The sequence below is a fragment of the Peromyscus leucopus genome, chromosome 11, assembly GCF_004664715.2.
Source record: "Peromyscus leucopus breed LL Stock chromosome 11, UCI_PerLeu_2.1, whole genome shotgun sequence".
Classification (NCBI taxonomy): domain Eukaryota; kingdom Metazoa; phylum Chordata; class Mammalia; order Rodentia; family Cricetidae; genus Peromyscus; species Peromyscus leucopus.
The window spans coordinates 44,699,235-44,723,653 of NC_051072.1; the positions used below are offsets into that span (position 1 = coordinate 44,699,235).

At 43.5% G+C, this 24,419-nt stretch overlaps 2 protein-coding genes across 2 annotated transcripts in view; one reads left to right on the plus strand and one right to left on the minus strand.

Moving 5' to 3' along the window:
• Window positions 1-21,665, minus strand: part of Sgtb (small glutamine rich tetratricopeptide repeat containing beta) — a 38,734-nt gene extending 17,069 nt beyond the window's left edge. Inside the window, exons 1-5 of the mRNA XM_028883838.2 lie at window positions 21,439-21,665; window positions 20,258-20,378; window positions 13,150-13,253; window positions 9,361-9,431; window positions 6,345-6,443 (exon numbers count right to left, since the gene is read on the minus strand). Coding sequence (XP_028739671.1) covers window positions 6,345-6,443; window positions 9,361-9,431; window positions 13,150-13,253; window positions 20,258-20,357 — 374 coding nt within the window. The 5' untranslated portion in view covers window positions 20,358-20,378; window positions 21,439-21,665. The remainder of the gene's footprint in view (window positions 1-6,344; window positions 6,444-9,360; window positions 9,432-13,149; window positions 13,254-20,257; window positions 20,379-21,438) is intronic.
• Window positions 21,666-21,820: 155 nt separating this feature from the next.
• Nln (neurolysin) overlaps window positions 21,821-24,419 on the plus strand; it is a 102,199-nt gene continuing 99,600 nt past the window's right edge. The window contains exon 1 of the mRNA XM_028883826.2: window positions 21,821-22,037. Within this exon, the coding sequence (XP_028739659.1) occupies window positions 21,997-22,037 (41 nt within the window). The 5' untranslated portion in view covers window positions 21,821-21,996. The remainder of the gene's footprint in view (window positions 22,038-24,419) is intronic.

Sequence of the window (24,419 nt, forward strand, 5' to 3'; positions counted from 1 at the left end):
GCATGGCTGAAGAGTCTCTGATCACTGTCCTCCCGTGCTGACAACGGGGAACAAAGCCAGGAGATCCAGCTCAGGAGAGAGTGTGCCTGTGTTTCTGTGTGTGTGTGTGTGTGTGTGTGTGTGTGTGTGTGTGTGTGTGTGTGTGTGCAGGAGAGAGTGTGCCTGTGTTCCTGTGTGTGTGTGTGTGTGTGTGTGTGTGTGTGTGTGTGTTTGTGTGTGTGTGTGTGTATACACGTTTGTGGGCACACACACACCACAGGACACGCGTGGAGTTCAGAGGACAACGTTTGGGGGTGGTTTTTCCTACAGCAGGCACTGTGAGGACTGAACGCAGGTCATCAGGCTTGTTGGCTAGCACCTTTCCGTGAGGAGCCCTCTGGACAGTCCTATAATCCAATCCTGACAGCTTTAGGTCACAGACGGTAAGCTAAGGTGAACGTGGATTTATGTAGCTCAGAGGCCTGGGAAGAAAGCAAAACCAGGATGCACTGGAATCTCCCGCAGATGAAGCCAAACATGTCAACATTCGCATGCATGACAACGTGTCTGCACTATGCTTCCACTGTCTGGTCACAGAGCAGGAATAGTGAACTTCAGAACAACAATGCAGGCATACAGGCCATGTTTGTAGACACCTTCCCTTCCCTTGCCTTTAGAACAAAAGCGTGAATATCACTTGTGTTCTTTTTGTACAGAAAATAAGGCAGAAAAACTCATAGCTTGTGCACATTTCCTCAGCCATCGATAATCATAACTAAACCTATTCTTAGAACTGAAAAAAGCTGTTTTTAGTTTTGGAGGGGGCCATTTAGGTGATTTAGAATTTCAATTTTTTTTTCAAGATTTATTTTTATGTGCATTGGTGTTTTGTCTGCAATGTGTGTCTGTGTGAGGGTGCCCGATTCTCTGAAACTGGAGTTACAGACAGTTGTGAGCTGCCATGTGGGTGCTGGGAATTGAACCCGGGTCCTCTGGAAGAGTAGTCACTGCTCTTAACTGCTGAGCCACCTCTCCAGCCTGAGTTTGCTTTTGTTTTGGAGAAGGTCTCACATGGAACCTGCCATGTAGCATAGATGGCCTCACCCTGAAGGCAGTCCTGCCTGAGTCTCTGTACTGAGATTACAGGTGTGTGTCACCTGTGCTACACTCTTTCTATTTATTTAGAGACAAGATCTCACAATGTAGCCCTAGCTGTCCTGAAACTTACTATGTAGGCCAGGTTGGCCTGGTACTCAGAGAGATCTGCCTGCCTCTACCTCCTGGGTGCTGAGATTAAAGGCGTGTGCCATCGTGCCTAGCAACAATGTATTTTGAAAGACATATTTGAAGTCTAGGTCTAGCTAGGCTCTTTGTATATATTACCACCCCTAACAGGGCACTTTGAAGTGGCTAGTATCATGTTTATTTTACAACTAAAGGAACAGATTATCAGCCAGTGGTGGTGGCACAGGCCTTTAATCCTAGCACTCAGAAGGCAGAAGCAGGCGGATCTCTGAGTTCGAGGCCAGCCTGGTCTACAAAGCGAGTTCCAGGACAGCCAGGGCTACACAGAAAAATCCTGTGTCGGGGGTGGGGGGTGGGGGGTGGGGAGAAGGAAGGAAGGAAGAAGAGACAGGTTCTTACAAAGGATGAGTGAGTGCTCAAAGGTCACACAGCAAATGAGTAGAAGAGCTGAGATTCACTGATCAAGTATCTCAGGGGACTGACTTTAGAAATCTGCTAAAAAAAAAAAAATACATACAAAAGCAAAATGTAAAATCATAGGCTCCTATTCCCACCCTTCTCAGAACTACAGCGACTAGGTGGTGGTACTAGCCATCTCTGTCACAATGCCCTGATGATTCTGAACTTTATCTGTGTGTGCGGGCGCCCGGGGAAGCCAGAGGACAAGGTGCCATCCACCTTCCTTTCTCAGATATGATCTCTCACTGGCCTGGAACCCAGCAGCTAGCCTGTGCTGCCTCACCAAGCAAGCCCCTAGGTGCTACCTATGTCTGGTTGCAGCCCCGAGAGGACAAATATGCATGCAGCATGGCACCAGGTTCTGGGGATCAAGTCATGTCTTCATGCTCGCACAGCAGGCCCTTTACCAACTGAGCCATGGCCCTGCCCCCAGTTCTACATTTGGAACACCGCTCTCCAACCTGAAATGTCTTCCATTCTCGTCTGTCCATCCAAATTCTATGTCCTTCCAAACCACTTCCAACTCTTTCCTCATCACCCAAGTTCCATTCCGCACAAGTTCCCTTTCTCCTTCTTGCATCTTTTATTCCATTTACTACCTTAGGTGATTCAACCATCTATCCCAACAACAAGAGCCTGCTAGAAAAAGAGTAACAGACCCAGCACCGACACTACACAGAGAAATGTGAACACCGAGTGTTTTCAGAAACAGAAGACACTGTAAAAGTGCCCACATGCAATCACTTGTTGTTTTATGGGCACAGGTGTTAATGCGGTAGGTAATCTGCTTGCTTCAATATCACTGGAAATGTCTTATATTTCTCCAGTAGCTCTCTGTTTATCAGGCAAAACTGTGTGAGTTCCTGGGAGGCACAGTGCTACTGTTACAGTGCATACAAGATACGCCCCAGTCTCTACTCTTTGTGGTAAGAAAGAATACAAATCCACATTTAGCATGAGGGAAAACATGCTAAATCTATATAAGTTTAGCTTGTGTGGTAAGTGCTAGATGCTCAAGAAAAAAAAAAGTTAAAAGAAAACCTAGGCTTTCAAAGAAGGACTCATGGGCTGGACAGATGACTCAGCCATTGAAGGCTAGGATTCCAACCAAAAGGACAAAGAAGGACTCATGGGCTGGAGAGATGACTCAGCCATTAACAGCTAGGCTTCCAACCAAAAGGACAAAGAAGGACGCGTGTCTTCTCTGTATCTGAAGTGAGCCTAACTATCACCATTAGCCTTCAAAGCCAAACTAGAAGGTAAATGCCAGAGTCGCACTTCCCGACAAAGTAAAGTGTAGCTCATCCCAGTGCACTCGGTGGGTGTGGAACATTTTAATGAGCATTCAACCGTGAAATGGGGTATGGAGAACCAGGTTCCTACCTGGGAGTCTGAGCCTCCAATTCTAAGCAGCCAGATGGCTAAGAAAAATGGAAGTGGTCATTGGCAAGGTTACAGCAGCCTGTAACCCCCAAATCCACAAAATTACCCTGGAGTCTTATTCAGCATTTGTGTTAAGTAGGCAAATAAACCTTTCTAACTGTTTAAAATTCAACAGCATGCCCTATAACTGAACTCCTCAGGGGAAAGAGCCTATTTAAATTTGAAAGAGAAGTGTATTCATTCATTTCAGTTTGACAGTAATTAAAAGCAAGAATAGATATCCCCCAAAATCTCTAACCCAGTTGTAGCAGACATATGATTATTAGTGAATTCTAATCTCATGAAAAATGAATTATTTACTTAGGCTCGCATTTTTCATATATAACAAGTATGTGGCTTACTATACTCTATAACCAAGCAATTTTACAGTAATATTTATATCTTGCCATAATATCTCATGATACTCTGAAATTTATTTTCAAGGTCTCATCTACTGAATTAAGTTAAAACATTATGTATATTTATCTAGTTACAAAGTCCGTGATTCAAATAGCAAAGCGTAGCTTGGGAGAATTCCTCGTCCTCTATTTTTGGGTTTTCTGTTTTTCTGAGATAGACTTAGAATGATTCATTTGTTTTTTACGTGTTTGTAAACAAATAAAACAGAGGTTCCCAGGATGGCTCATTCAGTTCTTTATGGAGCCAACCCTTCCACAAAAGGAGAAGTTTACACAACAGGATTTCTTCTCTTCCTCCTCCTCTTCTTTTTGAGACAGCATCATACTGTTCAGCCTAAGCTGGACTCAAATTTATGATATTTCTGTCTCAGCCTTCCTGAGTGCTGGGATTACAGGTGTGTACAAATGTGTGCTCAAAGTGTATGCTCAACAGTGACCTCATAACTCCTTGGCAGAGAGGCTCACCAATCTTTTGTGCAAACAATGCTAGCCAGCCTTCCTTTAAGCTAAAAGCAAAACTGCTAAAGAAATGACATAAGCAATAATTCTCCACTTATATCTCCCTAAAATTATTTTGGTGGCTTTTGTTTTGATTTGGTTTGGTTTTTTTGAGACAGGGTCTCACTATGTATATCTGGGCTGGCCTGGAACTCATTATGTAGACCAGGATGGCCTCCAACTCACTGATCAGTATCTCCTGAGTGCTGATGTTGTTTTGTTTTTTGTTTGTTGTTTTGTTTTTGTTTTTGTTTTAGCAGATGTGTATAGTATTCTAAATGCAAGTCAGAAAAATACTGGTAATGTACAACCCAAAGGCAAAATGGGCATTTACAAGAAGCCATCATTTGGAGTCTATGCCAATGAGGAATCTGCAATAAAAGCGCAGTTTCCTTCTTTGCCAGATGCTAGCACCAATGGCTGATCCAGGTGTGGCAGCAAGCACCTGTAACCCCCACAATGAGTGGGCAAACCTTGGGCTAGCTGGCCAGCCGATGTAGCAGCGTCTGTGAGCTTTAGATTCAGTGAGAGACACTCAAAATAGAGCAGAGGGCAATAGAGAAAGAAGCCCAAAGTCGACTCTGAGTTCCATGTACAAGTGCACACAAGCGCACACACCCGCTCACACACACTGTGGTAGTTTGAAAGAAAATGGCTCCCAAATGGAGAGGCACTATTAGGTGGTGTGGCCTTGTTGGAGGAAGTGTGTCACTGTGGGGGCGGGCTTTGAGGTCTCTTTTGCTCAAGATTCCCTCAGTGTGATTTTCAGTCGACTTCCTGTTGCCCGCCAGGCCTGGCTCCAGAACCACATCTGCCTGCACACCGCCATGCTCCCTGTCATGATCATCACGGACGAAACCTCTGAAACCGGAAGCAAGCCCCTCAATTAAATATTCTCTTTGTAAGAGTTGTTGTGGTCATGGTGTCTCTTCACAGCAATAAAAACCCTAACTAAGACACACACATACACAGGATAAAAATTTTAAAACATTAAAAAGTGAGATGGCTTGGCACGTAAGAGTAGCGACTATGCAAGTGCTGACCTGAATACCATCGCTGGACCCACAGGCTCCCGAAAGCTGGCCTTTGACCTCCACATTCACATGTGCACCCTCACTCTCACACACATATGCACATCACACACATACAATAGTAATGAAAACAATAAATAAGAAACTTTAGAAGAACCCTAACCACACATAACCAACATTTTTAAAAATGCCCTGCCTGCCTAGCCAGTAAATATGAAATATAATAATTTATATGAAGACACTAGTAAAATTGTGATAATTAATAATTAGGGAACCTAATGCTCATAAAGAGCATGTCAAAAATAGACACGTTTATCCCTAGGGCAGGAAACAAAAGAAGTTAGAACAATTTTTCAATTACCTTCAAATTTTTAAATGTTTGTAACTGGTAAGCCAACAAATGCTTTTTATGGATAGCTCTAAAGTCCAGAAAAAAAAAACATTAGAAACCCAGATGTCCACTGAATCTAGATGACACTGGGAAAATGGCAACAACCTTAGAGCCCACGGTAGATAAAGGGTTAAATAAAAGACACAGTCCACCCACTGATTCAAATACGACACTAAATGCTTGTTTGCTAGCCCCAGTTATAGCTGCTGGAAATACAAAAGGGAATAAAAGGTAACGATGACTATTTAAATAATGCTTGTGAAGAATTTCAAAAACTTAGGACATGTACCGCAGCTGGTACAGTACTTGCCCAGTATGTACAAAACCCTCTTCAATTCCCAGCACCACATGAACTGGGTATGGGAGGTTTGTCCCAGAACTCCAGAAGCTGAGGCAGGAGGACCAGAGTTTAAGGCTATCATCAGTTACACAGGAAGTTCTACCCCCATCTTAAAAAAAAAAAAAAAAAAAAGACACAATTATTGCATTGTGAACAAAGCTGAATCTAAAATTGACTGCACACCTGTAAGACAAAATATTCTAAAAGAATATTAAGTCTTTTTTGGGGGGGAGGGGAGGTTTCGAGACAGGGTTTCTCTGTGTAGCTTTGTGCCTTTCCTGGAACTCACTTGGTAGCCCAGGCTGGCCTCGAACTCACAGAGATCCGCCTGGCTGTGCCTCCCAAGTGCTGGGATTAAAGGCGTGCGCCACCACCGCCCGGCCGAATATTAAGTCTGGTGGCCTCTGAACGAAGCTAACAGCTTTCTTTTCATCTTTTTCTCCTTCAGGTTATTTTCCTGTACTTTGAAATTTTTCTAAGCAAGCGTATTTGGCATCCGCCTTTCAGAGCTGTGAATCCCAGTGTTCCAGACTGAGCGCGCTGACACGGAGCCGCCTTACCTGTTGCAGTAATAAACCGCGTTATTGGGATCCAATTCTATTGCCTGTGTGTAACAATCCACTGCAGCAGTGTAGTTCTCCTCTTTCATGTGGTTGTTTGCCTGCAATCAGATCAATGACAGCTACCGTGAGCCCCAAGCATGAAGGCGTGCAGTCTGACAGAGATGCTTTAACCATAGAAACGACAGTAACGTGAAGGTCCCACTCAGCGTTTTTCAGCCACACTGGGGTCGATTTTTATCTCATACCATAGAGCTACCATTCTTAATTTCATGGTGTTTGAATAATTTAGACAATGTGGAGTCATGGAAATGAATGTCTGCATAACTTACAGAATCCGGGTGGGGGGGGTAAAGGCAATCACCGTGACGATGTCATAGATACGTATTCTCTCCTTCTTCATCTCCCTCACTCTGCTCCTATTCAGAGCGATCTGCATTCTTCCCTTTCTCCTCAGCCACCCCCTCAAGCCGGACCCGACCTCCCCCTCTTCCTTTCGACACACACTCAGCTCTGGGCAGCCATCAGCTGCTGAGAGGAAGCTGGTGAAGCCAACTGTGCTAATATGTCCTTAGCAGATAATATCCTTTTTAAAAGGGATAGAATCATTTTAAGGAGATTGTAGGAGATTAATTTCTAGAGACAGGATTTCAGATGCCATGCTGAGTACTGACTTTTCAGGAAGGGTAACTGCACATACAGTTGGCAATAATTTAACTAGTGAAGTAAGGGATTTCCTGTGACTAGCTCTGCTCCTGCACCACATGAAGGGGTGAAGTGTCCAGTGTGTTGGTAAGAACCACTGGTTAAAACCGAAACTTGTAAAACTGAGACGAGGGTGAGAGACTTATGTCTCAGAGCTCTACGATTCCCCGGTTTTCCATTCGGGTTCATTAGCTGCTTAGTAGGAAAGTGGGGGAGAAGCCTGCAGAGAGCAGGAGCTGGGAGAGGAAAGGACAGGCGAGGGGTTAAGCTTCCAAGGTAAGCAAAAGCCGCCGTACATGAGGATTTGAGTAACGGGTAAAAATGGGTAATAACCGATTTGGTTGTAAAATCTTTGAATGTTATAAACATAGTGAAACAGCAACTCAATAGGTCAAGGAATCTGTTCCTAATAAATTAATCTGAGGCGTTTTCCTCCAAGAGTCATTAATATAAAGAACTTTTTGTTTTGTTTTTTAGACAGGGTTTTTCTGTGTAGCCTTGGCTGTCCTGGAACTCACTCTGTAGAACAGGCTGGCCTCGAACTCACAGAGATCTGCCTGCCTCTGCCTCCCGAGTGCTGGGATTAAAGGAGTATGCCATCACTGCCTGACATGAACTTTTCAAGAAATCTAAAAAGCTAACAAACTTTTTATGATTAAGAAAAGAGTTAACTACATTAGCCTGCGGTATTTAAATAGATCTCTTTGTCAAAGACTTTCTCTCTCTTGGTTGAGATTTTTGCTGTTGCTCTTGGACCTTTTTGCCTTGGGGTAGCATTTTACCCTCATCAGCATTAAAACATTACCGGGCCTTTGCTGTGAGCCACCTTAAATGTGTAGGTACTGTAATAGGTATATAGAAATTACAAATACATGCAAGTACTGTAACACAGGTGGAAGACTAGAAAGCTTCCGTCTGTAAGATAGCCAACATGCAAACTGAGGATATAAATGGACTAGACATACACAGCGACAAAGCCCTGGCCTAGCACTCTATAGCTGTGTGCTATTCTCCCACAAAACAGTCTCCTTCCAGTCTCAGCCCCATCTGGAGACGGCAGCCTCAAGCCCTTCCTGCCTCCTTCTGCTCCTGAGAAGCATGGGAGCCATCGGAAAGCCACGCTCCAGGAGGGTACACTGCCAGCCTGGAATGACCCTAGGCTCGACAACCAACCAAGACCAGTTGTTTTCACATAGGTAACACCATCTAGACAGAATGGCTATCACGTTTCCTTGGCCTATAGCCTGCCTGACACATGACGTGTCCCAGTGAAAAACGAAGACCAAAAGGCTTCGGTTAAAGGTGAAAGCCGGTCTCTCCAATGGCTGTGTTGGAGTCCCATGTTACACCTCCCTCCAACCTGCATCCTCCTAAACACTCATTACATCAAAACAAAACCAAACAAAAAGCTCCACAGGGATGACCATTTCCCAGGGCTGCCACGCAGAGCCAAACAGCACGAGGGACAAAAATAACATTTCAATTGGCCGGGTGCTGAACGCTACTACCAGAACTAAACCGGCTGCCACGATAAAATGGCGGTAGAGACCGCGCAGCACCCCTGAAGTGTTCACACAGTGCAAACGTGAGTGGGAGAAAAACTCCCAGTGAAGCTGCTCCCATCCGAAAGTCTAACGTGAAAAACGTATTTGTATCTGGATGGCTGAGATATAAAAGCTTTGGAAACACAGCTCAAGGCAGCGAGCGTTGGGCGGTGCTTTTATTTTATGTGAAAATTATGAGGTCATCGTATTTTAAGACTTCATGGCCTTCTGACAATATCATTTTTAGAGGAAACAAAACTGAAAACAGGGACTCATCTACTTGTCCAAAGCACAGAACTTTATAATGTGATCCTGAAATGAAAAAACACTGAAGGACAAGGGTGTAATCAAATATACTAGTTAACAAAAAAAAAAAAGAAAGAAACGAATGCCGTACACATGCATGAATAAATCTCAGAAACCTTTTTAAAAAACATTAGTTATATGAAAGTTAAAATAACACTTAAAATTAATTGATGAAAAATAAAGAAGAATTTGAATCGAATATCAAATGCAGTTCCAAGTAAATAGCCCACCAGGTATTTTTGTTGGACGAAGCTTACAAGAGATTGGCTACTCTTGACTGCCTTGGTGTTGACAAGGCGCCTGTGTGGCCAGGCCTCTTCCCCATCCATCACATTCCCATCTGCTCCACAAGTGCCACAGGGATTACGACAGTGCCGTCCTGACAGCGCAGACCATCATGCGATCCCCTCAGGGCTGCTGTCCCCAGAGAGGCAGACGGTAACCTCTGCAGGCAGTACTTACCTTCATCCTTCCACTGGTCGGCCTTTCCCACGTCTTCAGGCACCGAGTTTGAAAGGGGCTGAATGTCATTCTGAAATGTATCAAAATGTACTGCTTTTTAGCTACACAAAAAGTCATCAGAAATCTATGAATAATAATAATTGCACACATTTTTAGTGACTCGTCTGTAATTCCATTTCACTAAATGTAACACCTAAGTGTTGACAAGAAAAGGGGAAGAGTCCTCTCATGTATTTTATTAGAAATATGATTTGTTGGACTTTTCTAGCAAACAATAGGTACCTGAGAACCAGCTTTTTTTCCAGTTCTGGGATTCACCCGAGGACCTCACAAATGCTAGACAAGAACATGACCACTGAACTGCACCACCAGCATGCTGGCTTTGCTCCTTTCAAGGTACTCTGAGGTAGGGTCTTTCACACTAAGATGCCTAGGCCATCTCTGAACCCACTCGATAGGCCAGACAAGCATCAAACCTATAATTCTCCTGCCTTGGAGTTAGAATTACAGGTCCAGCTTCCTTTATCCCCACCCCCGCAAATGTTTTTCCCATAGCCAGAAATTCCATGTCACAAACAAAATATGGAATTGCTATGCAAAGAACAAAACTAGAAGTAGAAACTTCTGGAACAGAGTGTTTATTATCCTAAGACGTGTATCTTAATACTGTTTATCAATAAAAAGGGCATCTATAATGTTATCATTTAAAGATACATTAAAAATGTGCTCACACACAGATTTACACACTAAGACTGGGAAGGTGTATCCCAAAAGTTAACAGTTTTAATAATTTGGAAATAAACATTTCAGTCTCATCCTTATATGTCTCCGTATTATCCAGTGTTTTAAACAATAGTCAAATAGTAACTAATGGGCAAGATGAACAACACATGAAATTTGTACCAGCACCTACTACCATCCTCAAACTTCTCGGGCATAGATTTCAACCAAAGGTGCCTATAAATGTAAACTGAGCATTCCATCACACTCTGTGTGACAATGGAAACATCTGTATCTTTGCATTTATGGGAGACCTTTCAAAAATTATATTGTTTTTAACTTCACTCTAAAGTTAAAAATAAGTCTACAATACTGAAAGGAAGAAGAATTTGTAGCTTTTATGCCACTATAGTACATTTAAAATCCAAGGCAACCCTTTGTCTGAACTAAAGTTTCAAGCAAAGTGACAAATGGAACATGGAAATGTACTTTGCTAACTAAAAATAAATATTGAACAGTGAAAAATCACTGACAAAGAATTTGACTTTCATCTTTAAAAACAAACAAACAAGAGCCGGGCGGTGGTGGCACACGCCTTTAATCCCAGCACTCAGGAGGCAGAGGCAGGCGGATCTCTGTGAGTTCAAGGCCAGCCTGGGCTACAGAGTGAGTTCCAGGAAAGGCGCAAAGCTACACAGAGAAACCCTGACTCGGAAAACCTAAATAAATAAATAAATAAATAAATAAATAAATAAATAAATAAATACAGAAACAGGTAGTGGCGGTGAGGCAGTGGTGGCGCGCGCCTTTCATCCAAGCACTCGGGAGACAGAGGCAGGCAACTCTCTAAATTAAGGCCAGCCTGGGCTACAAAGTGAGTTCCAGGACAGCCAGGGCTACACAGAGAAACCCTGTATTGAAAACAAACAAACAAAAACAACAAAAAACCAACAACAACAACGTCAAAAAACACCAAACAGGGCTGGAGAGATGGCTCAGAGACTAAGAGCAAGGGCTGCTCTTCCAGAGGTCCTGAGTTCAATTCCCAGCAACTACATAGTGGCTCACAATCATTTATAGTGGGGTCTGATGCCCTCTTCTGGTGTGCGGACATACATGCAGACAGAGCACTCAGACCTAAAACGATACATAAATAAATAAAATTTAAAAACCAAACAAACAAAAAATCCTTCCTTATGAAGCATAAAATATCAAATGAAAAACAGAAACAAAGTGGAACACTCATGAATAGTCACTGCTTAACTATGATTCTAAGACACGGTCCCTATTGCTCTATAGAACTTGCTTTTAGCCTTCCATTTTACAACTTCCAACAACCTATACAGTTTATTAATTAAAAAAATGAATAATCTGGGTCATAAAAAAAAATGGCCTAATGAAAAATTGATTATAATATATTTTCTTTTCTAACCCCTTAACTTATAAAATATAATCACAGTTTTACCCTGAAAATTAATTCATCATATTCACTTACAAAAATCTGAATGCCGGGCTGGAGAGATGGCTCAGCCGTTAAAGGCTAGGCTCACAACCAAAAATCTGAATGCCTTAAAATGTGTTGGCAATTGTTACATGCTTTAAATAAAGGGAACAAGTCCATTTCATATATGTATAAACCAAGCTGAGGGGCTGGAAGGAAAAAGCAGAATCGTAAAATGTAAGTGACTAACACCACATTCAAGTACAATTGATGAGACAAACTCTTTAATCACAACGACGTCAATGCTAATCATAATGTCAATGCTGCTTCAGACACACTTCAGACTTTCTCTGCTCTATCGTGTTCATATGCTGAGTAGAAGCACAGGTGTAGACCATAGGGCCACAGGTGTAGACCTGGGTACTAAAGGATGATGTTACCACAAATAATATCCTGAAGACGTCACAGGGAGTCAGTCTCAACCAAATGCACAACTTAAAAAGAGTATACAACAAATCTCTCACAATTAAGTGCCATCAGGGAGTTACAGCTGAAGAGCTTTATTCAAGTCGAGTATAAAAGTCAACTGGATGTTCCTGGAAGACAGGAACCGTGGTAATTAGCAGCTACCTTCAGTACTGTCAGTGGAGACACTAGCTTGAGAGCAAGCAAACGCCAAATGCTGTCTGATACATAGCCCTTGGGAAGCTGAGCATAAAGATCTGCTTCAGTCATGGGTCTAATCTAGCAACTGGAGCAGGCTGCCTCAGGAAGCCACAAGCTCAGACACAATGAGAACAGCAAACAGCTCGTCTTAATCCAAGTGGAGACCAAAGAAAGAACAGAGCCATGTCACTCCTCCCGTCTTGCCATATGAGTTCATCTGCTTGGCGAGTTAACCTGCGCCTGCGTGACTCTCTTCTGAGGCCCAAACTACCAAATTCCATCTTCATTGCAAGTACTCTAAGGATCTCTTGCCATCAAGTTCTAGAAACAGAGTGTGGGAAACGCAGCCGAATGTACTGTCAGCAACATCCACACAGAGCTGACGCTAACGCGTCCTGTGCCAGCATCAAACTCCTCATCATGCAAAGCTCGAGTACAGTATTAGAATGGCAGCACCCAAAGTGGGCGCTGGGCACACAACCCTGGTCTTCTGCACCAGCAGTGTGTGCTTTAACTGCTGAGCCATCTCTCCAGCACCATAGATCCTGGAAATTTAAAAATAAACCATGAAAGACTTCAAAGTAGGCAAGGTGAGACTGTGAGAACAGCCGCTAATAGGAACATCTAAAGCACGTTAGGTGAGGTATATTTTAGTTCCTAAATAACATCCAGGAAGAAGCTGATTATTTGTAGACCTATCCCCTCAACTATTAAGAGCCCAAGCTAAGCTGGGTGATGGTGGTGAATGCCTTTAATTCCAGCACTTGGGAGGCAGAGGCAGGTAGGTCTCTTGAGTTCAAGGACAGCCTGGTCTACAGAGTGAGTTTCAGGACAGCCAGGGCTACATAGAGAAACCCTGTCTCGAAAAACCAAAACAAACAAACAAAAAATAGGTCAAGACAAAACTGGATCATTCTTGCATCAAATACTATTGAGAGGAGAAAAAAAAATGCCAACATACCTTACAGACGGAGTTTGTGAATATTTCTGTCAAAGGCTGTGAAACTGCTAGGTGTGTATCTTCTGGACTGATCTTAAAAACTGTCTCCAAGCACTGAATTGCAACTTGAAATAGAATAAGGGCAGGGAGATTAGCAACTTTAAAAAGGAACCTTCTGGTTTTCCTTACAGAAATGTAATCTATAGTAAATCAGTGTTTATGGCCAAAGAACAGACGAAGAACTAATCACTCCAGCTGCACAGAGATTTCTATTTATAGACGAGCTATCAAAGAAAGATAGCAGTCTCTTATTTCTCACTAAACAGTAAGTGTTAGCTAGAATATAATTTCTGCACATATGTAGCACATCATAATCTTGTTGGAGGCCATCAAAAAGAACATAACATTAATCTTACATTCCAATCCTGATACCTACTAATTGACTGCCAATGCATCAAACAAACTTAAAATGTTATACATCTTTTATATATGAAAAACAAGATTTTTCAACTTGATGAAAATTAGTAAGAGAGACATAATACCTGGCCCAAAGCAGGCACTAAATATCAATCCTGGCACAGTAACACAAAAATAGGTCTGTTTTAAAATATTCGTTCATGTATGCAAATTTCCTATGTGCCTACTACGTGTAAAGTTCTGTTCCAAGGTGTCGGAGGAGCAGCAATAAACATAACAGGAAAAACAAATCACTGTCCATATCCTAAAGCAAAATATACAGCATGCTAAATGATGGCAGTTGCCTTGTCTATTTTTGGTGGAGGACAAAATAACTGGTTGGGACAGCGAGGGTACAAGGTACAGACTGATGCAAAGACACGAAGGGAGATTATGTAAGAATCAAAGACTTAACAGATCACAAGGCAGCTTCAATGACATTTTTCAAGAGTGGGACTCTGCAACTGGAAAATGGAGGGTTTTCAAGGATTTAGCAAAGGACGGTGACTGTGTTTAGAACTGAAAGACTGGCAAGAATGCTGAGAACAGGCTAGACAGAGACAGGAAATCAGGTGGGCTCCCACTCAAATGATACACATGATTGAGCAGCCCAGGGCAGAAGCAGTGAAGAGATATATTTTGTCCCCCCTGCAAGGACCCTTTGAGGGGACAAACTGGTTCTTATCCTGATGGTGTTCCAGCTGGAAAAGAAACCAAGCACATGGTCAAAATAGTCACTGCCCTTCCGACATCGACATCGGAATAGAGGCATGCACATTTTACAGGACTTTTAAAAGATACTTTGTTTTAATTGTGGTCTTGAGGAAAGTATCCCTGTCATAAAATAAATACTATTACTTTCAGCAGCCACAGGAAAAAAAAAAAATCTCCTTAGAAAGAGCCTGAATAAAGCACCGAGTTCTTAGCAATAAGAAGTACAAGTATCTTCTAGGGAGAAAAATAACCTATTCAGTTATAGTTTCTTCTTTCCCTTTCTGTGTTTTGATATTTTGGCCTCTTCAGTAGCTAGAACTACAAGAATGTGGCTTTCTCCTTTTCTATTTCTCCCACACAGATGAAGCTGCATTTAAAATATTGGACTGCAAATAGATTTGCTCTTGGTGCCATGACCATACTTAAAATATTAAAAATGTATGCATATGTATTTGCTTAACCTTGCACCCTCTATCCAGGATCCAACTGTCATTCTTTACTGGGCCGTGTACTTTGTAGGGTTCTATTACTGGAAGGATCGCTCTACGTCACATGCCCTGCCATGCATGTATCTCATGTTAAACCATCTCCTTGACCACAGGGCCTATTATCTTATTTGTCTTTGACTTTAACAGAGCTTGGCAAGTAGTAGATGGTCAATAAATGGAATCTGTTGGCTTCTTTGTCTACAGTAAAAACCATACTTTAATTTCCAAGGAACTTTAAAATGATCAGATCTAGGGCAGAGAACATTCCTCCTGCCCATCACCTGTCTACCAAAACCAAAACAGCAAAACCCAAACATAAGTTCACAAACACAAAAATAGATCAAGAGAACAAAAACAAGCCATTAACCACAAACCAGGCCATGCAACTTCAGAGCTAAACAGACAGGATAGATTCACTTCAGAAACATTCTATGGGGAGGGGTTGATGTATTCTGCCCAGGAGACTTAGAAACCAAGATAAAGATCAGGTAAATACAAGCCCTGGAATTCAATTCAACAAATACATATGGAGCACATATCACATGTCAGGTTTCTTTCTAAATACCTGCTATACCAGTGAATCAAGCAGAATAGAACCTTAACCTCTCAGAGCAGAGGATGAGAAGAGGGCTATAAATAAGAAACAAGGGTAAGGAGGACGGGGAGGCTGGGAGCTGAGCAGGAATGCAGACTGCAGATTTAATGTAGAGTTCAGGGCAGGCCTCCTTGAAAAAGAAATCCAGCAGACTGGGAGCAGACAAAAGTGTTATCATTACAGAGGTACAGATGATGGGAGGCTATTCCAGGCCAAGGAAACAGGCAGAGCAAAAGCCTTTAGGCACAAGAATCTGGGGCCTCCCAGTAGGGAAGCTAATTTGGCTGAAACCAAATGAAAAGCAGTAGGTGGACAACATGCCCAAATTATATAGATACTTTATGCAATGACTAAGTAACATAAGGAGTCCTGGCAAGATTCTGCATAAAGAGCAACAGAATCTGCCACAGTCTTAAGAGATGGACACGTTTGGATCGTCCAGGGAGCCAGAACTGGGGAAGAAAGGGGTTACCACAGTAAACAAGCAATGAGCAGTTTCAACCTGGAGAGACACCAGCGGAAGCCATAAGAGGTGGTTAGACTCAAATTTTATTTTATGGTTTTGTTTGTTTGGTTTTTGTAGTACTGGGGACTTGTGCACAGCAGGGCACACAAGGCAAGCAGTCTATGACGGAACTATATTCCCTAACTGCTGACTCAAGATGCATTTTGGAAGTACAGACTTTCAGTCCTGGTGTGATGGTGCACACCTTTAATTCCAGCACTCAGGATGCAGAAGCAGGCAGATTTCTATGAGTTCGAAGCCAACCGAGTCCATATAGAGTGTTCTGGCCACAGACACACAATGAGACCTTGAGAAAGAAAGAAGGACAGACTGACTTTTGAAGGCACAGACAAGCAGATTTATTAACAGTCGGATATAGACTATGAGAAAGCAAGACCCTAGAATGATGCCCAAGTTTTTGGCCTAAGTGAAGGGAACTCTGGAGCTGCTCTCTGAGAGGGAAGTTGTGGAAAGAACAGATTTTAGGTGGGAGAACTGTGAGTTCAGTTTTGGCAATGTTAATTGTGAGATGCCTACTAGACTTGCAAGTGGAGATGTGTGGTAGGAAGCTGGATATAGAAAGCTGGGTTTAGAAAAAAGGTCTGGACTGGGGTTACAGTTCTAAGCATATAAATTTGGGGTACCTCAGGCAATAAGCTAAATACTCTCACCAAAGAAATGAGTGAAGACAGTGAAAAAAAAATCAAGCTGTCAACAACAGGCATGATGGGTCAGGAAAAAGGGAATCAGCAATGGTGAGAAAGAGCAAGAAATGAAGGGAGATGACAACCGAGGATTAGGAGATGTTCTAGAAGATAAGTAAAATACATGAGAACAGGATGAAAGAAAGAATTAGTAAGTCAGATAAAGAATAAGAACTAATTGGGCAGTGGTGGCAGAGGCAGGCAGATCTCCGTGAATCTGTTCGAGGCCAGCCTGGTCTACAAAGCGAGTTCCAGGACAGGCACCAAAGCTACACAGAGAAACCCTGTCTCGAGAAACAGAAAAACAAAACAAAACAAACAAAAAAAGAATATGAACTAATTGTTTAACTAAACACAGAAATCACTAATGCCCTTAATGAGAGTAAAATGGATGAAGATAAAGGATTATAATTCTTAAAATTAAGAGAAGAATTGGAGAAATCAAGTATAGATAACTCTTTCAAACAGTCTTGTTACAAAGGAAGGAAAAAAATCAGACAAGAGGTACTGGGTACAATGACAAGAATATCCATTTAAAATCCTATTTTTATTTTATGTTTATGGGTGGTTTGGCTGTACATATATATGTCAGTGCTACACATGTGCTCCTGGTGCTACCAGAGGCCAGAAGAAGGCATTGGATCCCCTGGGGCTAGACGGTTGTGAGCCACCATGTGGGTGCTAGGAATTTAACTCAAGTCCTCTGGAAGAAAAGCCAGTGCTCTAAACCACTGAGCCAACTCTCTATCCCCCCAAAATTATTTTCACTTGTGTGTGTGTGTGTATTTGTGTACTGACTGTAAACAATATGCCCTCAGAGACCAGAAGAGGGCTTCAGATCTCCCTGAAGCTAGGGCTATTGGTGGGAGCGAACCACTCAGCGTGGGCTGGGCACCTCACTTGGGTCCTCTAGAAGAACAGCAAGCACTCTAGCCACTGAGCCATCTTTCCATCCCTATTCATTTTTCTTTTCTTGTTTTTGCTTTTGTTTTTAATGAGAGAGGAACTAATGGTACATTTATTATGATTGAATGAAAACGATCCAGTGGAGTGAAAATTTGATGATGTAGGACAAACAGCATCTATATAAAATCCTAGCAGGTGAGATAGGATGGGACAAAATGTGCCAGGAGAGAGATTTCTCTGAGAAAGAGATGTAGCTATTCCACCTACAGTAATGGACAGGCAGGTAGGCAAAGCATGAGGGTATTGGCAGGGAGTGAATATAAGGAGTGTGGAAGTTGGTAGATGTTGTTTTCTTCTTCTTCTTCTTTTTTTATGGTAAAAGCTGAACTAGAAGTCTGGAGTTTCAGAAGATAAAAGAGATTATTAAAATGACCATCTAGGATAATAACAAGGATGAACAAATGAATGAATGAATGAGGAACAAATACCCTGGTCACCCAGCAGCACTAAAGGTCTGCTTAAGGTTTTCAGTAATGAATTAATACCGTCAGTCAGCAAAATTGTACATTTTGCTCCATTAATGTATAGTCAAAAGGATATGGGCATTTCCTAACTCAGTAGTTAGAAAATTAAAATTAAGGTTTGGTTTTTCAAGACAGGAGAAATTATACAAGAAAATATCATAATGATCCAGCGCAGGATTTAAGACAAGGAAGGCAGAGGTAGGGGAAAGGATGAGATCAACAGCTTGGAGGGGTGGTCAAGGGATTGTTGGGATGTGGATACTAGAGAGAGTGTGCTAGAGACACAGACAGTAGAGGTCGGGAAGTAAGATGTTTTAGATAGAGATGGCTGGTGGAATACAATTTGGGGATGATATGGTCTGGGAAAGAGACTCTGCATCTCATCACCTGACACTTTAGATCACGTAATTCCTTGTTATCAGGGCCCTTCTTGGGCAGTGCCGAGGGCTTAGCACCATCTACGGCTTCTGCCCATGAGAGGCCGGTTATGCCAGCCTTCCCAAAGGTTGTGACCCTCACAGATGTCTCCAGACTTTGCAAAACGACCCTCGGTTCAGAAACACCAGCCTAGTGTGTAACCAAGTGGTTGAAATCAGGGGAGGAGAGAAGCGCCGGCGGCGGCCAGTGGAAGAGAACTGTGAGACTCACCCGGAGGAGTTTATCAGGACGGGAAAGAGCTCAGGATGGAGCAGTGCATGCGGGAGCGACAAGTGTGCTGCAGGGACAACACTCAAAAGTGAAGCAGATGTCAGAGGCGACAACAATCAGGAGGAGTGGATGACACGATCTGGTGACGAACGTCAAAGCTGAGGAAGCCCAGCTCCACAACAGTGGTAAATGTGCTGGAACGACGGAGCCTCTCCCAAGGCATTTTCAAATGTCTCGAAGGTGGGCAGACACCTCCACATGACTTCATGTTCAATTAAATTAGACTCACAGAGTCAAAAATAGGGGTCAGTCACAAACAATTGGCACCACTGCCGGCTCCATATATAACAAACAGCTGAAGGCACATATTTTTGGCTGAATGCCATTCTAAAAATAGGGCATAACATCTTGGTTTTTAAAATACTCCTGATTTTCTTTCTGCTTCATAAAAACACCATACTGCCTTGGATTAGAGAAGAAATATCTCTTATTATGTGATTGCCTTCCTCTGTGGCTACAGAGCAATCACAACCGAGACTTTCCTTTGCTAGCCAAACTACCTTTATCTTCACACAGTCAGGGAGGACAAAAAGACCTTACTATTAGAGGGCTAATTTGCAATGTCCTCCCAGAGTGCCTCACCTGCTCCTCCCATTGCCACCTGGAAAGACATCACCTCACAGGATGATTGAGAACAAATGCCCAGGTTTGATTTACACCTACTTAAAGCCTATCTACAACGAAAGTACACAGAATTAATAGAGGAGCCCCCCTCTATTGGAGAAGCAGCCTGGAGATGGGAAATTCAAACTGTTCTGCTATTTCCTCAGCTCACCCCAATGTGCTCTCGTTGCAACAATTAAGTCTTTGGACCACAAGGAAGCTAGGCTTTCTGAAGCCTCTCTATCTGCATCATTCCATCTTCTTACAGCTGTACTGAATTAAAACTTGATCATTCATAAACATGAAGCACCAAGATGGTATCAAGGAAATGCATGGTGCTTCTCCAGTCCTGATCAGCTTTACAGATTACTGAAGCCAAGATTTAAAGCTCCCATAAAACAAGGGCAAAATCCTCTCATTTCCCAAAGTATCATTTGCTAGAGCTCAGTCATGGTATAATTACTTAGATTTTTTTTTTTTACAGTGATATAGCAATGACTAAGGTATTTTCAAGTATTCTTCTGAATGAGATCCTCTGCTTATTAGAAAAATGAGGGGGGGAAATCTTTGAAGTATGAACTGGATTTAAACCTCAGCTTTGTTACATAGTAACTGTTCTGCTGCTGAAATCATGTGATCTCCTTTCCTCATCTGTGAAGTGGGAACAATGTTAACTTAGTTCCCCCCAAGAACAACTTCCCTAGAATATGAATGACATACTTCTGACAATAATTTTTCAGTAAATAAACAATAGTTATATTTTTTATTAGTTAAAACAAATCTCAGAAAATGGAAATAACACATCTAGTTAAGCCTCTCAAGAAAATATTCTGATTTTGTTATTAAAAATCATGAACTTGGGGATATAGCTAGTTTAACCTTTCTTCATAATTATGATAAGAACACAAAGAACAGGAGGTACCTACCTTCCAAACTTTCTTGTTCATCAGAAGTATATGCATCCATCTGACTTTGTTCCCGCAAGAAACGAATAACTGCATAAACCAGAGGCTTGACTGATGACATTTTCGAGGCTTGGCTACCTCCCTGATGAAAAAAGAAGAAAATATCAGTGGTTATATACTATGTTGAAAGTAATAAAAGCAAAAATATCCATTACCTTGACCTTTTCTCTCTTTAAAGCGTCAAGAAAGCACATGTTGTTACAGTAATATATTCCACATGTTCATTCAAAACCAGCACTATTAAACTGGGTTAAAGCTTGCCTCAGTGAAAAGACGTGTTTTCAAAACATGTGTAGCAAACTCATTCTGTCTTAACAATGTATATGATACAGATACAAGAAAGACACAGGGAGAATCACCCTTGAAAGGCCTCACTTTGAATTGAGGGAGATTTAGTACTGCTGACTCAGAAGGCAGCCACAATGAGCATCTTCCTTTATTCCAAGAGGTGTTTTTTTTTTTTTAATGTATTAATAATTTACACTCCACTACTTTTGTAGGTTGAGTTACTTGCTGATGACAAGGCTCTGTGGAAAGGTTGTTCAACCACTGAGTACTACTGTTAATAAACGGCGTTTCTATTTAACCAACACACGGCTCAGAAACCACCCTCTAAACGGATGGATACTACAAACCGACCTGCCCTGCCTGCAGTAGCTGTGCTCTCGTGGACAAGCCGGAAGCTCCTGGCCGCGTTCATTCACATGGAATACTATGCATCCAAACAGTGGCGCAGGGCCAGGCGGCATTAATGGCTTATTTCCACTAAATCGTATCAGCAATCTGCTCCCCGGGATCCCTAATTCACGGCCAGGGTGTGGTACTCGCCGCTAAGGATGTTTATTGGCTTTGTACTTCTTTTGAAGCCTAAAGCCGAGCCCAGTCTCTAGGCCAGAGAGGTTATTATACATACTGACTAAGGCCCCGGGAGCAGAATGGGGAGAGAGAATGGGGAGCTGGGGGGTGCTGTCCAACCTCCTCCAAGCTTCCCCTCCTACATCTCCAATCACATCCACCTCCCACTCCATGGTTCCCTCCCCGCTGCACCCCCGGCTTTGCCTCAGCTCAGACCGGGTTTGCACGGGCAGGCCTCCATCTGGAGCCGCGGGAGACGCACCCTTCCCAGATAGAAGCCCCCTTACCAGGCAAGAGGACACGAGACGACGGCTGCGGGCCCCGGGGGCGTCGGGAAGCGTGTCCGCCTGCCCCCGCGGTCCTCGAGGCTCGAGCGCGCGGCGCTCTGGATCGCAGAGCTGGCCGCGTCTCCCAAACTTCCCCGGCTCCCACGGCGCCGCCGCCCCCTCAACCCACCCGGCGGCTCGCTAGGCGCTCGGACGCTGGGTCTTGCTGGATCCGCCCCTGGGGCGGAGCAGGGCACCGAGTGGGTGGGGGTGGGGGCGGGACAGGGAGAGAGGCGGGGCGAGGGCGAGGGGCGGGGCGAGGGGCGGACGGGGCGGGGCCGGTCCGGGGCGGAGCCGGATGCGGGGCGGGGCGGGCCGAGGGGCGGGGCCGCGGGCGCAGGCGTGGGGCTGCAGCACGTGGGAGGGCGCTGGCAGGGCTGGCCGCCGCGTTCTGGAGCTCCGGTCTCCGCGGCAAGGCCCACACTCTCGGCTCCCGGGCCCGGCGACTCCACCGCCCGCCTGCCGCACCCACAGGCCGGAGGACCACGCGCCCGCTGCTGCCGGCCTCCCGGCGTGCCCATGATCACCCTGTGCCTTTCGGCTGTGCGAGGCCTCCACAGGTACTCCGGTGGGCGGGTTAACCTTGACCGTGGGCAGGGTGGGGTCGTCTGTCCGCGAATGCCGTGGGGGCCTGGTGCAGCCCTACTGCACCCCGGCGATGCTCCTGGGACTGCCCCTTCCCTCTGCCTGCTTGGAGGACTCCGGAGGGACACCTGGCGCAGCAACCTGGGGCCACCTTTCCCAACCCCGCTTCCCTCTGGAGGCTATCCTTTCCCTTTGTTTGGGATTGCCTCAGCCGCAGTCCATAAGAATAGTGGTTCACAAACCCAACCCAAAATGAATACCAAAAGACAGACCGACGTTCCCTTCAGAACTGCAGACCTTGCAGATATAGCAAGTGCCACAGCTCTGGGCTCGGGAATAAAGCGTTTTCATATGCACCTCCTGCACATGTTAGCGTACCGGGCGTGTAATATACACCCGGGACCGTTTTGATTTTGATACTTATTTCCATCCTTGCTTTCTAACTTCGTTTTTATTTTCTTCCTTCCCATAAGACATTCGGCCTCTTACCCTGGCAAATGGACTTGGCCCAGAATTGTAGCTTGTCCACAGTTTGGGGCAGCCTGGGCTGCCGCTTTGAATTGCTTCCTAGCGCCGCTCTAACCACACCCCTCTGCTACAGACCAGTAGCAAAATGGTGAGGGAATTAAATTCTTCGCACGGGTATACTGGCTTTCGGGGAAACAATGCCGCCACTCCCCCCCCCCCCCCCCCCCCGGTTGCCAAATCTGCCCTACACTGAAATTTCAAGTGAGACTTCATCAGGGAAAAAAGGACTTTGTGGTTTTTGTGGATGTGCACAAAACTACTTTCAACCGTCAGCATTTCTGCTCTTCATAGTTTTCTATTGTGCCTTGCCACTCATCTGCGTGGATCTTTGTGTTCCTTAGTCCTTGCAGTTCTTGTGCACCCAGGGAACAATAGTGAGTCTGAAGAGTTCTTGTCATGACTGTGGCCATTATTTGGGCTGGGTTTGCTGTTGTGGTTGTAGTTTTTCTGGTCTCCTGGCTGTCAGTGGTATCGCTGTCAAATGAAGCTGTACCTAGAAATGAAGGTCTTCACTTAGAAAAGCAAGAAGAGAGAATAAATTTCCATTATAAGGCAAGTAGCTCTCTTCTCTAACTTTTTAATATCGGGACCCCATTACCTTTCAAAAATTGCTGGAAACCTAGGAACGTTAGTTTCATTTTCGTCAGTTTATATCTGCCCATAGTTAACCGTATAATATTAAAACTGGAACAGTTTTAAAGGATTAGGGTGTTTATCAAATAGTAATAAATACATTACAGGCATATTTTTCCATTCATCTGTCAGTGGATGCAGGAGTGACTTAATACAAAATAGCTTGATTCCTACGTAATCCTCTACATTTAATCTGTTTCTCTATTTTATTTTGATTTCAGAAGGAAAATCTTGCGTCATGTTCATATGTAGTTGGAAAGAGAATATTTTAATAGCTTCCTAAGGTAGCCATGGCAGTCTTGGATATCACACCAAAGTTGGACGGATGGTGGTTTTTACAGGATGGGTTGCAGAGTAGAGTTGGAAGTGTGTACCACTGTGTACTTCTTACTCTGCTACATTGAAATCCAGTTGGTGTATCTTACATTTTAAATGGAGAGTGTACTCCGCCTAATTTTGTAACATCAATCACAGTTCATTTGGAAATTAGTGGCTGTGTTATGTAGTTCTTCTGTTGCTGACATACTTTGTTATATGCTCTCCAATGATCACATTCCTCAATGTTGTCATCTACTTTATCAGAAATCTTCAGATATTCACTGTAGCAGATAGTATTCTCCAAAATTGTAGTTTTCATTTGAAAGCTGGAATTTTATTAGAGATGTATATTCTCATATTTTTCCTTGAAGTGACAGTCTCACTTTGTTAGTTTTCTGGGGATTTTTTTTTCCCCGAGACAGGGTCTTGCTATATAAAGGCTATGCTGGCCTTGAATTCATGTTCCTCTTGTCTCAGCTTCCCAGTTGCTGAGATGACAAGCATGAGCCATCTCACAAACCTACTAGTATTCTGTTAAATATTTAAGTCAATTTTTGTTTGAGTGCTGGGCATTGAACCCAGAGCCTCACACTGACGGGGCAAGCAGAATCATTCTGATTTGTTTGTCATTAAAAATTGTGTGTGTGTATATATATATCTCCAAGTGATGGTGGCATTCAGGAGGCAGAAGCAGGCGAATCTCGAGCTCAAGGCAGCCTGGTCTACAAAGTGAGTTCCAGGACAGCCAGAGCTGTTACACAGAGAAAACCTGTCTTGAGAAACTAAACTAAGTAACTAAATAACTAACTAAATAAATAAATAGTATTATAATCAGGCATAGTAGCACATTTCTGTAATCTGAGCATTGGAGACTGGTC